At 32.3% G+C, this 14282-nt stretch overlaps 1 protein-coding gene and 1 non-coding gene across 4 annotated transcripts in view; one reads left to right on the top strand and one right to left on the bottom strand.

Moving 5' to 3' along the window:
* The window catches only part of SI (sucrase-isomaltase), a 136350-nt gene that overhangs the window by 31685 nt on the left and 90383 nt on the right, over positions 1-14282 (bottom strand). For 2 of the 3 annotated variants that reach the window (XM_066347495.1, XM_066347497.1), the window contains exons 34-37: positions 13897-13959; positions 10161-10277; positions 8412-8499; positions 6934-7072 (exon numbers count right to left, since the gene is read on the bottom strand). In XM_066347495.1, the coding sequence (XP_066203592.1) occupies positions 6934-7072; positions 8412-8499; positions 10161-10277; positions 13897-13959 (407 nt within the window). The remainder of the gene's footprint in view (positions 1-6933; positions 7073-8411; positions 8500-10160; positions 10278-13896; positions 13960-14282) is intronic. The other variant, XM_066347498.1, reaches the window with a different exon arrangement.
* Positions 4760-4835, top strand: TRNAD-GUC (transfer RNA aspartic acid (anticodon GUC)). The gene has a single exon. It is a non-coding gene; the product is annotated as a tRNA-Asp (tRNA).

Here is a 14282-nt window from a genome sequence, read left to right as displayed (position 1 = left end):
AAAATTTTCTACTTGTCTATGTCTCTTTTTAGAAAAGTCACATAAGAAAAACATCTTCATTGCTTTATTGTCTATAACAAATATAACTAGCCTATTTAAGAAAATTAATATATTTGATATACATCACATATATTTACTGATGTTTACCAAAAAATAAATATATATAAATAAAGAATAAAAGAATTGATAACATTAAAATGTACATTAAAATGTATATTCTAAGGTTAAATAATTTGCAAAAAGAACTATAACTATTTTAAAAATATTTAACAGAATAAGGTTGTCACAAGTTCTTGTGTTCACATGCAAGAAATATATATTATTAAAAGATATTTCTTTTATATGTCTTTTGCAAAAATCTTTGCTGAGGGTTTAAATTTATAACTGAACTAAGGCCTTGTCAGATTTTTGATTGAGAAGAATTATGTGTAAATTATTTTCCAAATAATTAAAGAATATCTTCTGTAATCCTTCAGAGAATATTTCTTATTTGAGAAATAATTTGTTGCCACTAAAAATATAATTTAAAATTCCATTAATGTACATATTTTCTAAATGTTTTTAACACATCCAATATCACCAATAGTTAAGACACAATGAACTAAGTTGAATTTTAAGAAACACATTTAACTAAAAGACCATTTTTCTTCTGTTGCAAGTTGACTGGGAAATTTAACTTATATAGAGGATTTTAATATTCTGTGGAAGAAGTATATTTATGGGGTGCTGACAATAATTTACATGAGCTCTTTTTAAAAAATATTAGAATATAAAAATATCTTAAATTCTTGGAATAAAGTTCTTTTAAAAAACAGTAGTTTTTAAAAACTACAAATGCATGTTATAAAAAGTTATTAAATATTAATATTATTAAAAAATTAAAAGTTTTTAACAATATCTTTATTTCAGTAATGTTTACTAAAGATAATCTCAAATTAAATCAATTTATTCTTTTTAATGACTGATGACATCAACTGATAACTATATGCCAGATACTTATCATTTTTTTTTGGTTTTGTTTATTATTTGTTTATTTTGTCTTTTACCCTTTGAAAATTCTTCAATTACAATTCATGGATGGTCCCTTTCCATTTTCATAGAATATTCTAATCAATAATGGGATATGATTTATGTCTAATTTTTATTTTACTTTATATAATTATTTAAAACTTTTCCTATAATACATTTTTTTCAATTGAATTTATTGGAGTGAACTGGTTAATATAATTATACAGTTTCAGAAGCATCATTTTACAACACATTTTCTATACACTGTATTTTCATACCCTTTGCCCTACTTAAGTCTCCACTCAACACCATTTGTACTGCTTTTAACCTCTTCCACTGCTCCCTCCCACCCCCACTCAGGCAAGCACCACACTGTTTCTGTACCCATGCATATTTTTTCTGGGTTTTTTTTTTCCCTCTCTTTTTTTGCTCAATCTCTTCATGTCCTTATATCTCTTATTAGATGGTGTTAAGTTATTTAAACTATTGGTCAGTATTTATAGAGAAAGAAAATGTTATTATAAAAATATTTTTCTCAAAATTTATTTTTAAAATCTCTTTATAAAGTAAAGATAGTGTATTAAATTATTTTTAGAAATACAAACCTTCTGTTTATATATTAAAATGCTTTAATAGTAATCATTTATGTCCCTGGCCGGCTGGCTCAGTGGTAGAGCATTGGCCCAGAATGTGGAAGTCCCCGGTTTGATTCCCTGTCAGGGCACAAAGGAAAAGTGCCCATCTGCTTCTCCACCCCTCACCCTCTCCTTTCTTTCTCTCTCTCTCTCACTTCCCCTCCTGCAGCCAAGGCTCCATTGGAGCAAAGTTGACCTGGGCGCTGAGAATGACTCCATGGTCTCTGCCTCAGGCAGTAGAATAGCTCCCGTTGCAATGGGCAGAGCATCACCCCCTAGAGGGCATGCCAGGTAGATCCTGGTCAGGCAACTGTGGGAGTCTGTCTCTCTGCCTCCTTGCTTCCCACTTCAAAACAAATACAAATAATAATAATAACTTACACAATTAACAGCTAAAATAAACTAACATTAGATGACAAAATGTAATATTGGTTTTAGTTTTTGCTTTGTGTGAAAAGTTCTTCTATTTTAAATATTTCTACTGTTTCTGAGTATATAGTATAATAAATAATTCAAGAAATAAAATTACATGTATATGGGCAATTAACTTTTGGCAAAGGAACCAATGGAGAAAAGATAGCTTCCTCAGTAAATGGTGTTGGGAAAATTGAAAAGCCACATGCAAAAAAGGAAAATAGAGTGCTGTTTTTGCCATATACAAAAATTATTTCAAAATGGATCAAAGATCTAAATACAAAATCTGAAAGAATAAATTACATAGTAGAAAACATAGGTATAAATTTATGGACCTTGGCCATAGAAAACATTTGATCCCAAAGGCAAGGGAAGTGAAGAAAAAAATAAATGAATGAGATAATATCAAAATAAAAAGCTGCTGCACAGCAAAGAAAGCCAACAACAAATCCAAAAGACAATCAATCTATCAGGAGATTATATTTGCCAACAATGCTCTGACAAGAGGTTAATAACAATACAATATAAAGAACTTATACAACTCAATATCAAACAAACAAACATTTCTATTAAAAAAATTGGGCAGAAGACCTGAACAAACATTTCTTCTAAGAAAACATACCAATGGCCAACATTTATGAAAGATGCTCAACTTCACTAGCTATTAAGAAAATGCAAATCAATACTATGATGAGATAAAAATTCATACCTGTTTGATTGGCTGTAATCAACAAGACAGGTAATTACAAGTATTGGAGAAGTTGTGAAATAAACTGCTGGTGGCAATATAAATTGGTATAACCACTATGGAAAACAGTATGGCATTTCCTCAAAAAATTAAGAATAGAGTTACCATATGACTCTGCAATCCCTCTTTTGGGTATCTACTCAAAAAACTTGAAAACATTTATCTTCAAAGATGTATACTCTCCTATGTTTCTTACAGCATTACTCACAGTGGCCAAGACATAGAAATAACCAATGTCCTTCAGTAGATGATCACATAAAGAAGTTGTAGTATATATGTACAATGAAATACTATTCAACCATAAGAAAATATATAATATTTCCATTTGTGACAATATGGATACAACTTGAGAATATTAAACTAAGCAAAATAAGTCAGAAAAGTTTAAAAACCATATGATTTTACTCATATGTGAGATATAAAACAAATTATAAACACAAACAATAGTGTGTTGTTTACCAGAGGGAAAGGATGGAAAGGTACTAAAATGTAAAAGGGGTCATATATATGGTGATGTAAGATGATTTGTCTTTGGATGGTGGGTACACAATGCAATATAAAGATTATGTGTTAAAGAAATGTACACTTGATCACCTATGTTATCCTATTAACCAATGCCACCACTATAAATTCAATTTATAATTTTTTCTTTAGTGAAAAGATAATGTGAAAAATTAATTCATGAAAATAGTTTTCTGGATTAAACCTCAAAAATCTTTTTAAACATATGTACCTACTATATCATTGTTGAACTCAACCATATTCATCACAAGTAATGTCCTAAATTTATGTATTCTCTGCTTGTTTAAGTGAAAGCTTAACATTTTAAAAGTTACAGTTATAACCAAGAAAATTTCCAAATTAAAGGAAGGGTGAGCTGTATCATTATGTGTTATCTATACCAGTCTTATTTTTCATTAAAAAAAATTGCAAGAAGTCACTTCCAACAGTGCACAATACTCCCACTTCAAAAAGACATTCTTTTATTTCCCAAGTAGATACATTAAACATAGAAAAGCAATATAACTTTTCAAGTCACAAAAGATAAGAATATCTGAGAAAATAATTTATAACTATTAACTTTTTAAGTACCAATCAAAATGTTGGGCATTTATTTAAAGAATTATATATTTTAACATATTAATTTCCAAAGGGAGTCAAAAATTTTGATTTTTCTATGTCTTCTCTAATAAATAATATGTAGTAATCTCTAAAGTCACTCAAGTTATAGTTGATGATAAAAATATAGGCTAATTATATAATTTTTAAATAACTGTCTGAATTTTAAACACACAATCTTAGGTAGTTATTAACTAAATTTCTCCCTACATTTTATGTATAAGCTTTGTTTCAATGCAGTGTTGAATTTTAAATTAAAAAAAGTCAGTTGAGAACAGAAAACTTCATATGGGATTTAGACATGAAACTTTTCCATTTACCATCAGTATATTTAAGATCTTTCTCTAAAACTGTTTGCACTTACTCATATTGATTATTTATCTTCTGTGTCTGAATCCATTCATTCTATTATTTCCTTGATTTGCTTATTTGTTTAATGCTAAATGAAGAGCCCAGCAGCAAAAGCTAGTTGAATGTCAACTCTGTGCCAATTTGAAAGACAGCAAATAAGTCACAAAAATGAATAATAAAATGTCCCAATTTGGATGACTTGAAGAAAAAAATGTTTTTAATCCTTTTGGTTTTCTCTAATGATTAAGAAATAGTCTTTACCCTCAACATTTGCTTAAATATAAATGTAATATACTTATAACATCTTTTTACATTTAAGATCTGAAAGTATATTATGACTATATTTAATGTCTAAAATTTCCAAAGTAGAATGTTTTTTCTCATTTACCAAAAATAAATGTAAATTAGGCTAACTCACCATTTAAAGTTCTAATCTGTTTAATTTAAATAATAATGTAGTTGAAATCTTTATTGAAAAGTTTTGGCCCTGGCCGGTTGGCTCAGTGGTAGAGCGTCGGCCTGTCGTGCGGGGGACCTGGGTTCGATTCCCGGCCAGGGCACATAGGAGAAGTGCCCATTTGCTTCTCCACCCCTCTCCTTCCTCTCTGTCTCTCTCTTCCCCTCCCGCAGCCGAGGCTCCATTGGAGCAAGGATGGCCCGGGCGCTGGGGATGGCTCCTTGGCCTCTGCCCCAGGCGCTAGAGTGGCTCTGGTCGCGGCAGAGCGACGCCCCGGAGGTGCAGAGCATTGCCCCCTGGTGGGCAGAGCATCGCCCCTGGTGGGTGTGCCAGGTGGATCCTGGTCGGGCGCATGCGGGAGTCTGTCTGACTGTCTCTCCCGGTTTCCAGCTTCAGAAAAATACAAAAAAAAAAAAAACAACAAAAAAAAAAAAAGAAAAGAAAAGTTTTACCAACTAAAGCAAAATTAAAACTATTAAAAAAATATATTATAACTTCATATTTAAAAATGTTTTTTAGAACACAGAACTGTACTGATATCTTCCTCATGTTATTTTGAGATAAAATTGACTTTAAACAGTCACAAGTACATCTGTATGTCATCTATTTAGAAATATTTCTACATTTTTCTTGAAATTATCAACATAATTTTGGTAGTTGTAATGGAATAATAATTAATTTAAATTTGCTAAGCCCTCCACAGTGTGTCAGAAACCATGATAGATTCTGTAATGTGCTATGTAAATTCTGTTTCCTGCTATCTGAAGAAAAACATTTTCTTTCACTTTCTTTTAAACTACATTTTTTCATCTTAAAATAGATGTTTTGCCAGCAAAATGATGAGTCAATTCTCAATATTCTTCTTCTTTTTAACATGTATAATTTTATAGTAAAGTAAGGTTAGCTGAGGATAATTGTGCATTTTTATATTACAGTAAGGTTACTTGAAAGAAATATTTTTCCTAATAAAAGGTATTGTTGTAGACCAGTTTGTTTACTCTGAAGAGAATGACATTTCCCAAGGTTTACTCATGTTGTAAATGGCAATATTTCATGACTTTTTATGGCTGAGTAGTATTCCATTGTATGCTAAGTGAAATAAGTTAATCATAAAAAGCTAAACACTATATGATTTCACATATAGGTAAAATATAAAATTGAGACTCATAGACAAAGACAAAAGTGAAATGGTTTCCAGAGGGTGGGAGTAAGGGGGAAGGAATTAAAGAAGGCTAAATATGCAGTGATGGAAAATGCTTTGACTTTGGGTGATGAGCACACAATGCAAGGAATAGTTCATGTGCTATGAAGATGTACACCTGAAACTTATGGACCAATGTTGCTTCGTAAAATTTAATTTCTAAATAAAAAAATTTAAAAAATGACTGACATTACCTTTGTACATCTTAATGTCTTTACTTTTGGGTTTGATTAACAAATCTGTGGTCATTTATTCAGGTATTAGATCTTAAATAATTAACCTATTCTTGATTGAAAAATAATTTGATGTTAGAAATAGGATAAGCATTTCACTCAATGAAGAGCCATATATAGTTAGTAACAACCATATTAGGCAACCCAAAATAAGAGAAAATTTTTATCATTGCAGAAAGTTTCATGGACAGTGCTAAAAAAAATAAAAAACTGAATACTTAAAGAATGGCTTGTGTTCCATTATGTTTGGTCTCACATAAAATTTATTTAATATGGACTTGAAATTTTGAGACGCTCAAGATCATACACACTTTAGTTTGCTAATAATGCATTTAAATAAATTTTGCCAATCTTTAATGCCTTAATTAGTGATATTAATAGTGATAATATTAGTGATATTATATAAATAGTGATATAATTAGTGATATTATATATTATTACTCATTTATTCATTCAAAAACTATTTAACGATTACCTACTATTTGTTAGGCATTGTGCTACTATAAAAATGGTGGGGAAACAAAATAAAATAGTTTTAAAATTCTTTTGAAAATGCAATAAAAATTTAAAGTGATGATACAGATGAGTGAGAGAGAAAGGAAAAACAATTGTTGTGTCATGAAGGATCAAGTAAGTTACAGAGAACATTGACAAGAAATATACCCAAATAAGGTCAGCAAAGGACTCTCAAGGTAGGTAGGTAGTATTAAATCTAATATCAACTATATAGTAAAGAGTCAAAAAAGATAATTATGAACACTGCTTACTCATAAGTGGGTTTCATTTGTGACCATCCATATAGATTGTGAACATTGTAATGCAAAACTGATGATCCATCACTAAGGATCTGCTGGGTTTCCATACACATAGTTCTGAAGTGTAATCCATCAGTTCTTTTGGTGAGATCTAGGGAGAATAAAAAAAAAGTTAATAGATTATGAAGTGCACTGTATTCAAATGTGTAAAATACAACTATATATTCTTTTGGTAAAAACATTAATTTTTACTTTAAAATTTTATTTATTATTTATTTATTTACTTATTTATTTTGGTGCACACACATGAGAGGGGGGGATAGACAGGGACAGACAGAAAGGAAAGGAGAGAGATGAGAATCATAAACTCATAGTTGCAACACCTTAGTTCTTCATTGATTGCTCTCTCATATTGCCTTGACAGAGCAGGAGACAGCTAAGCTAGTGACCCCTTGCTCAAGCCAGTGACCTAGGGCTCAAGCCAGTGACATTTGGGCTCAAGTTAGCAACCATGGGGTTATGTCTATGATCCCATGCTCAAGCTGGCAACCCTGTGCTCAAGTTGGTGAACATGTTCTCAAAGCAGATGAGCCCTCACGCAAGCCAGCATCCTTGAGGTATTGAACATGTGTCTTCAGCATCCCAGACCAACGCTCTATCTACTGTGTCACTGCCACATCAGGTGTTTTAAAATTTTTTTGCCATTTTTATACTTTGCCAATGTATCACAAATGTAAATAACAGTGTATAATTGTAATTTATTGTAGTTACCATTGTGATTGAATAATATATAAACATTTTTGCTATAGTGAGTTAAAAAAGTTACTAGTAATTAACATAAATAAAAAACAGTAAAATAAATGTACTGTTTAATGTCTATTATATTTCCTTTATTTAGATGAGAAATACTAACTGTATGAAAAAAATTAATTTGTTAAAATAAATCCCTGGTGTTAGAAATCAGAAAATACTATAACAACACTATCTTTTGATCCACTCTTTCTCAGTTTAAGATGAATTTTTTCCAAGATTTACCATCATTTTATGTTAACAGTTTATGAAGTTTATTGCCTATATAAGAGTGAATAAAGGATTTAACATTTCCCTGTCAGATCAGGGACAACCAAAAGAGTGTTAGTATTCTATCTTATTTTTCTAAGTAATTTTATTTTTAATCTCTATAAAGCCTTTCTATTTTTTATTGTAAAAAGTGTTGAGAATTTTCAAATCTCTGAAATTCTTAAGAAAATCAAAGTACCCATTTCAAAAAAATTAGAAATGTGTTTATATAGGTAAAACATGTTTCTTGATTTTTCTTCTCAAAATAATATTAAATAATATTGACAAATACTTGAAGCATGTGGTACAGTGTCTAGATCGGTAGTTAGAACTCAAAATGTGAATCTTGTTCTCTAGATCATAAGATATATAAACTAAGTAAGGAAATATGATAACATTATAAACAGAAAGCAACTATATTTATATTGTACCTGGCAAATAAGGTGGATAATTTAGCTCTTTATTTCTGCATTGATTTGTAGTTGTTCCATTTACAAAATTTGATGGCTCATTCATATCCTTATACAAAAAGAAGAAGAAATGTAAACAAAAAAGAAATTTAGAACATGCATTCTCAAAATAGCTTATTCAGAGAGCTAATAAATTAAAGCAGCATATTTGAATAATAACATTTACTCACTATTTTAAAAAGCAAAGATATATGACTTCACAATGCACTAAAGAGTTTACCTCAGTGTGTCTTAACTTTTGTACAATTCATTACTTACTTTTGACAAACATAAAATGTCTAATTTTTATCAGAAGATATGATATACACATAAAAGTAGTTTCTGTTTTCTAGACTAAAATTAAATTATAATAATGTATAGTCTCCTATGTCTCATCTTGAACACACATGTCTCTGAGCCAGGCTTGTATCAATTATTTTTCTTAAGATTTTTGTAAGTGTTTAAAAAAATAAAAAAACTATTTCTTGTATTTAAAATCATAAGACATAGTTTACAAATACAAAAAACTTTAAAGAGTATTTGAGCACACATTTTATGATTCTAGAGCCCACATATAAAGGAACCATCATCTAAATATATAAATTAGATACCATTTAAAAGTGATTACTCCACCTGAAAGAAAGGTTTCATTTTCTAGATTAAAGTAAAATTCTTGGAGATATTTTAATACAATAGAATCACTTATATTGCATATCATTATACATGAAATATAACAGCACCATTTTAAAGGTTTCTTCAATTAAAAAATAGCAAATTAATGAATACTTATTAAAAATTAACAAAGAAATATCACTTTCAAAAATCTAAAGAAGTATTATATAAAATTTTCTGTATTAAATATTTTCTTGTGGTAATCTCTAGTGAGATCTTTTTTTTTTTTTTTATATTTTTCTGAAGCTGGAAATGGGGAGAGACAGTCAGACTCCCGCATGCACCCGACCGGAATCCACCCAGCACGCCCACCAGGGGCGGAAGCTCTGCCCACCAGGGGGCGATGCTCTGCCCCTCCGGGGTGTCGCTCTGTCGAGACCAGAGCCACTCTAGTGTCTGGGGCAGAGGCCAAGGAGCCATTCCCAGCGACAGGGCCATCCTTGCTCCAATGGAGCCTCGGCTGCGGAAGGGGAAGAGAGAGACAGAGAGGAAGGACAGGGGGAGGGGTGGAGAAGCAGATGGGCGCTTCTCCTGTGTGCCCTGGCCGGGAATCGAACCCGGGACTTCTGCACGCCAGGCTGACGCTCTACCACTGAGCCAACCGGCCAGGGCTCTAGTGAGATCTTAAAATTATATTATTAAAAATCTTACTAACAACATTTTAAAGTTACACCTAAAATTAAGTGATTGAAAGATAATTCTGTCTAATTTTTAAGAGATCATGATTTCTTACACCATAGGCAGTTGAGTGTGAGATTTATACCTACACTGGATAAAAATAAAATGAATATTTACAAATACTTATAAATAATTAGAGAAAGAAGCTATATTGAAGTTAAAACTATTTAACTTGAACATTCATAAAATCATTCATGTCCATAAATTGAATTGATAAAACTGTATCTTAGCAGTCCCTTGCATGAGAAAGGTTTATGCATAAAGTAAATAAACTAATTTTTACAAAGAATACTTTATTGACATTATTAAAATCTATTATAAACTTGCATAATCAATACATAATTGAGAATTTATAATATAAATTACTCAACATTTACGTACAATCCACAAGCCATCAAACTTCATCTGGTTGTTGTAGAAATCTATAATTTCTCTTTCCCACCACTCTGCTGTAGAATTCCTGAAAAAATCTGGAAAGGCTACATGTGCTCTGGAAACCTGTAAAAATGGAATTCAGACCGACAAGTATAAAATAATGTGAGAACATGTGTGTCTAAGTCAGACTTTTATGTCATATCCAGAATTTGTGGACAAGTGATAATAAAGGTAACCTGCTATCAACTTGAATTACACAAATGCATATGATTTCCCTCCCAGCACCAGAGCCACAATGGGGAGTAGGAAGAGAGACATACAGAAAGACAGATGAGAAGAGCCTTGAGTTCCTATATAGATTGTAAAGAAACAGTTCAAAACACACAAATATAAATTTTCAGTGCTTCATAGAGGGATAGTGAAGTTTTTATACTTTATCTTTATAGCCCTATACTGTAACTTTACCATTGTGGACCATGGTGAGGAAAAAGCCTTGGTTAAGCCTGATTCTCTAATAATTGTTTTTAACCTAGCTTACTTTTCTTCTAGAACCAATATATCATTATTCCACCACCTCAACTGTTTATTTTTCTCTTTCACATTTTTTAGTTAATTAATTTATTTAGACAATTAAATTTAACAGGGTCACACAGATTTAGAGAAAAGATCTCCACATCATTTGGACAGTCGATTATGCTGTATACCCATCACCCAAAGTCAAATCATCTTCTGTCACCCTGTATTTTGTTTCTCTTTAAGACCCTCCCCTTCCTTCCACCCTCCTCCCTCTTCCCTCTTCTCCCTTCCCCTCCCCACTCAGAAGAAAATAGGTGACTTTCTCCTTTTTCTACTAAGAAAATTTCCTACTTACTAGCCTATCCATGTAAATTCCAAGATCAAAGTCTGTGTTAGCAGAGAATTACCTGAAAAACATAACTTCACCTGAATGCTTTATCGTCACACAGACTTGTCACAGTTACTGTAGTAACTGCGAGAACAGTCTTCACCATGACTGTATATAGGAGGGCACTGTGCTTAGGAAAAATGAAGAGTAAAAATACAAGTATTCACAAAATAGATATACCGTGGGTGTTGTTAAATTTAAAAGAGACAATAATTTTCACAAAATTATACTAATAAAAAAGCCACAGGGGTGTTATATTCAATGAATATTTTTTATACTAAGGATATCTTATAGATTACAATGAAAATTGTAAGAACTGTAACACCATTATTTTGTTTTATAACTTCCATTGTTCAGGTCTTTTCATAATCTATTTACTTTCCTGTTAATTTTATTTTTTTAATTGGCTGTTTTATTTATTTAATACAAATCATTAGTTAGATCCAGTATTTTCACGAGATACAAGTGATTCAACATTAGTTTTGTTTTGTTTTGTTTGTTTATTTATTTAGATTCCACATGTATGTGAAATCATATGGCACTTGTTTTTTTCTGTCAAACTTATTTCACTCAGCACAGTACCCTTGAGGTCCACCTATGTTCTAGATGATGTTTTATTCTTTCTTATAGCTGAGCTAATTCCAGTGTATATCTAAACTCTTCCTTCTGTGTCCATTTATCCATTGATGGACACATAGTTTGCTTCCATATCTAGGCTATTGCAAATAATGCTGCAGTGAACATATGAATGCTATGGCTTTTCAAACTACTCTTTTGGATTTCTTTGGATAAATATCCAGAAGTGGAATTGCTGAGTTCTTCTTTGCATCTTTTTTAGCTTTTTTTTTTTTTCTGAAGCTGGAAATGGGGAGAGACAGTCAGACAGACTCCCGCATGCACCCGACCGGGATCCACCCGGCACGCCCACCAGGGGCGACGCTCTGCCCACCAGGGGGTGATGCTCTGCCCCTCCAGGGCATCGCTCTGTTGCGACCAGAGCCACTCTAGCACCTGAGGAAGAGGCCAAGGAGCCATCCCCAGCGCTCGGGCCATCTTTGCTCCAATGGAGCCTCGGCTGTGGGAGGGGAAGAGAGAGACAGAGAGGAAGGAGAGGGGGAGGGGTGGAGAAGCAGATGGGCGCTTCTCCTGTGTGCCCTGGCTGGGACTCGAACCCGGGACTTCTGCACGCCAGGCCGATGCTCTACCACTGAACCAACCGGCCAGGGCCTTTTTTAGCTTTTGTTTTAAAGTCTATTTTATCTGATATAAGTACTATTACCTCAACTTTTTCTTTGTTTGTTTCCTTTTTCATGAAATACCTTTTTCCATTCTCTTTATTTTTAGCCTTTCAATCTGAAATGAGTCCCTGGTAGACAGCATATATAAGGACTTTGTTTTCTTATCCACTTAATTTTTTTTTTATTGTCTGGGAAGCTTTTTACCTGTCTTTCAATTCTAAATGATAATTTTTGGGGGTAGAATAATCTTGGTTGTAGATCCTTGCTTTTCATCACTTTGAATATTTTATGCCAATCCCTCTTGCTTGCAAAGTTTCTGTTGAGAAATCAACTGACAGTCTTATAGGAGTTCCTTGGTAGGTAATTAATTTCTTTTCTTGTCAACTCCTTTACAAGTCAAAATCACAGTGTATGAAGATTTCTCAAAATTAAAAAATAGAACTAGCATATGATACAGCAATCCCATTTTGAGGCATTTATCCTAAAAAATACCCCCAAAAACCTGAAAATCAGAATTTCAGAGAGATATCTGAATTCCCATATTTATTGCTGCACTGTTTACAATAGAGAAGTTTTTAAAATAGCCCAAAAGTCCATCAATAGATGAATTGATAAAGAAAACATGGTATAGTATACAATGGAATACTATTTAGTCTTACAAAAGAAGGAAATTCTGTGTTATGGGGCTAAATGGAAGCACCTTGAGGATATTATGTTAAGTAAAATAAAGCAGTCACAAAACAATAAGTATTTCATAACTCCACTTTTATGGGGTATCTAAAACAGTCAAACCCACAAAATGAGAGAGTGAAATAGTGGTTGCCAGAACCTGGGGACTAGGGATAATTAGTTGTTGTTATTAAATAGGCATAAAGTCTCAAGTATGCAAGATGAATTCTGGTGATCTGCTATATAACAGTGTCCCTAGGGTCAAATATGCTGTATTGTAAACTTAGAAATTTCAGAGGGTAGATGTCATGTTATGTGTTACTACAATAAAAAAAAAATTAAGAGTTATTACAGCTCTGGCCAGTGGTTCAGAAGATAGAGCATTGGCCCGGCATAGGGACATCCTGGGTTCAATTCCCAGTCAGGGCACACAGAAGCAATTGTCTGTTTCTCCCTCCTTATCTCTCCTCCTTATTTTTCTCTTCCTCTACCACAGACAGTGACTTGATTGGTTCAAGCATGGCTCAGGGCTTTTTGAATAGCTCTGTTGGAGCGCATCTGCCTCAGGTACTAAAAATAGCTCTGTACTCAAGCATAAGCCTCAGATGGGATTTCTGGGTGGTTCCTGGTTGGAGCACATGCAGATATCTGCCTCATTATCTCTCCTAATCTCACCTAAAAAAAGAAAAAAAAAGAATTATTGCTTGCATTAAACAAGACATGTAAAACTGCTTAATAGAGTGACTGACACATGTTGGTATTGAAAAAAAAAAGGAAATAAATTTGATTTAAATATAATCTGATATAGAGAATTAGAAAATAAGCCCACTACTTGTTTAAGAAAAGTATTCAAATTGGATGATTGACCAAAGTGATCATTAAATTCATGTGCTGAATTTTTTGAATAAAAGTTAATGAATATAAAACTAACATTAACAGCTTCATCTTCAGTCAGACTTTCATCTATTATTATATTAGGTAAATCTGGCCAAACCTACAAAAAAATGAGAAAAGTTTAAAGTAACTTAAGTATGATATGATTGAGCTGTAAATAAATTATAATACAAGTTTAGAGTCATATTATAGTCCCAAAATCTCAGATCAGTAATTCCTTAGGTTATTTTTTTCAGTTTTTGTTTTGGTGTATGTGCTTCATACAAACTATTCCCATTTTTTATATTAATCTTCTCTTTAACATGGCAAATAAAAAGTAAACCAGCCTTTGTAGTAAGTAATGATTTTAAAAACAATTGATGTACGCTGACCAGATAGCTCCGTTGGTTGGAGCATTGACCAGAAGTGCAAAGGTAGCCAGTT

Source organism: Saccopteryx leptura, chromosome 8 (genome assembly GCF_036850995.1).
Source record: "Saccopteryx leptura isolate mSacLep1 chromosome 8, mSacLep1_pri_phased_curated, whole genome shotgun sequence".
Lineage (NCBI taxonomy): Eukaryota > Metazoa > Chordata > Mammalia > Chiroptera > Emballonuridae > Saccopteryx > Saccopteryx leptura.
This window is presented reverse-complemented; position numbering and strand designations above follow the sequence as displayed.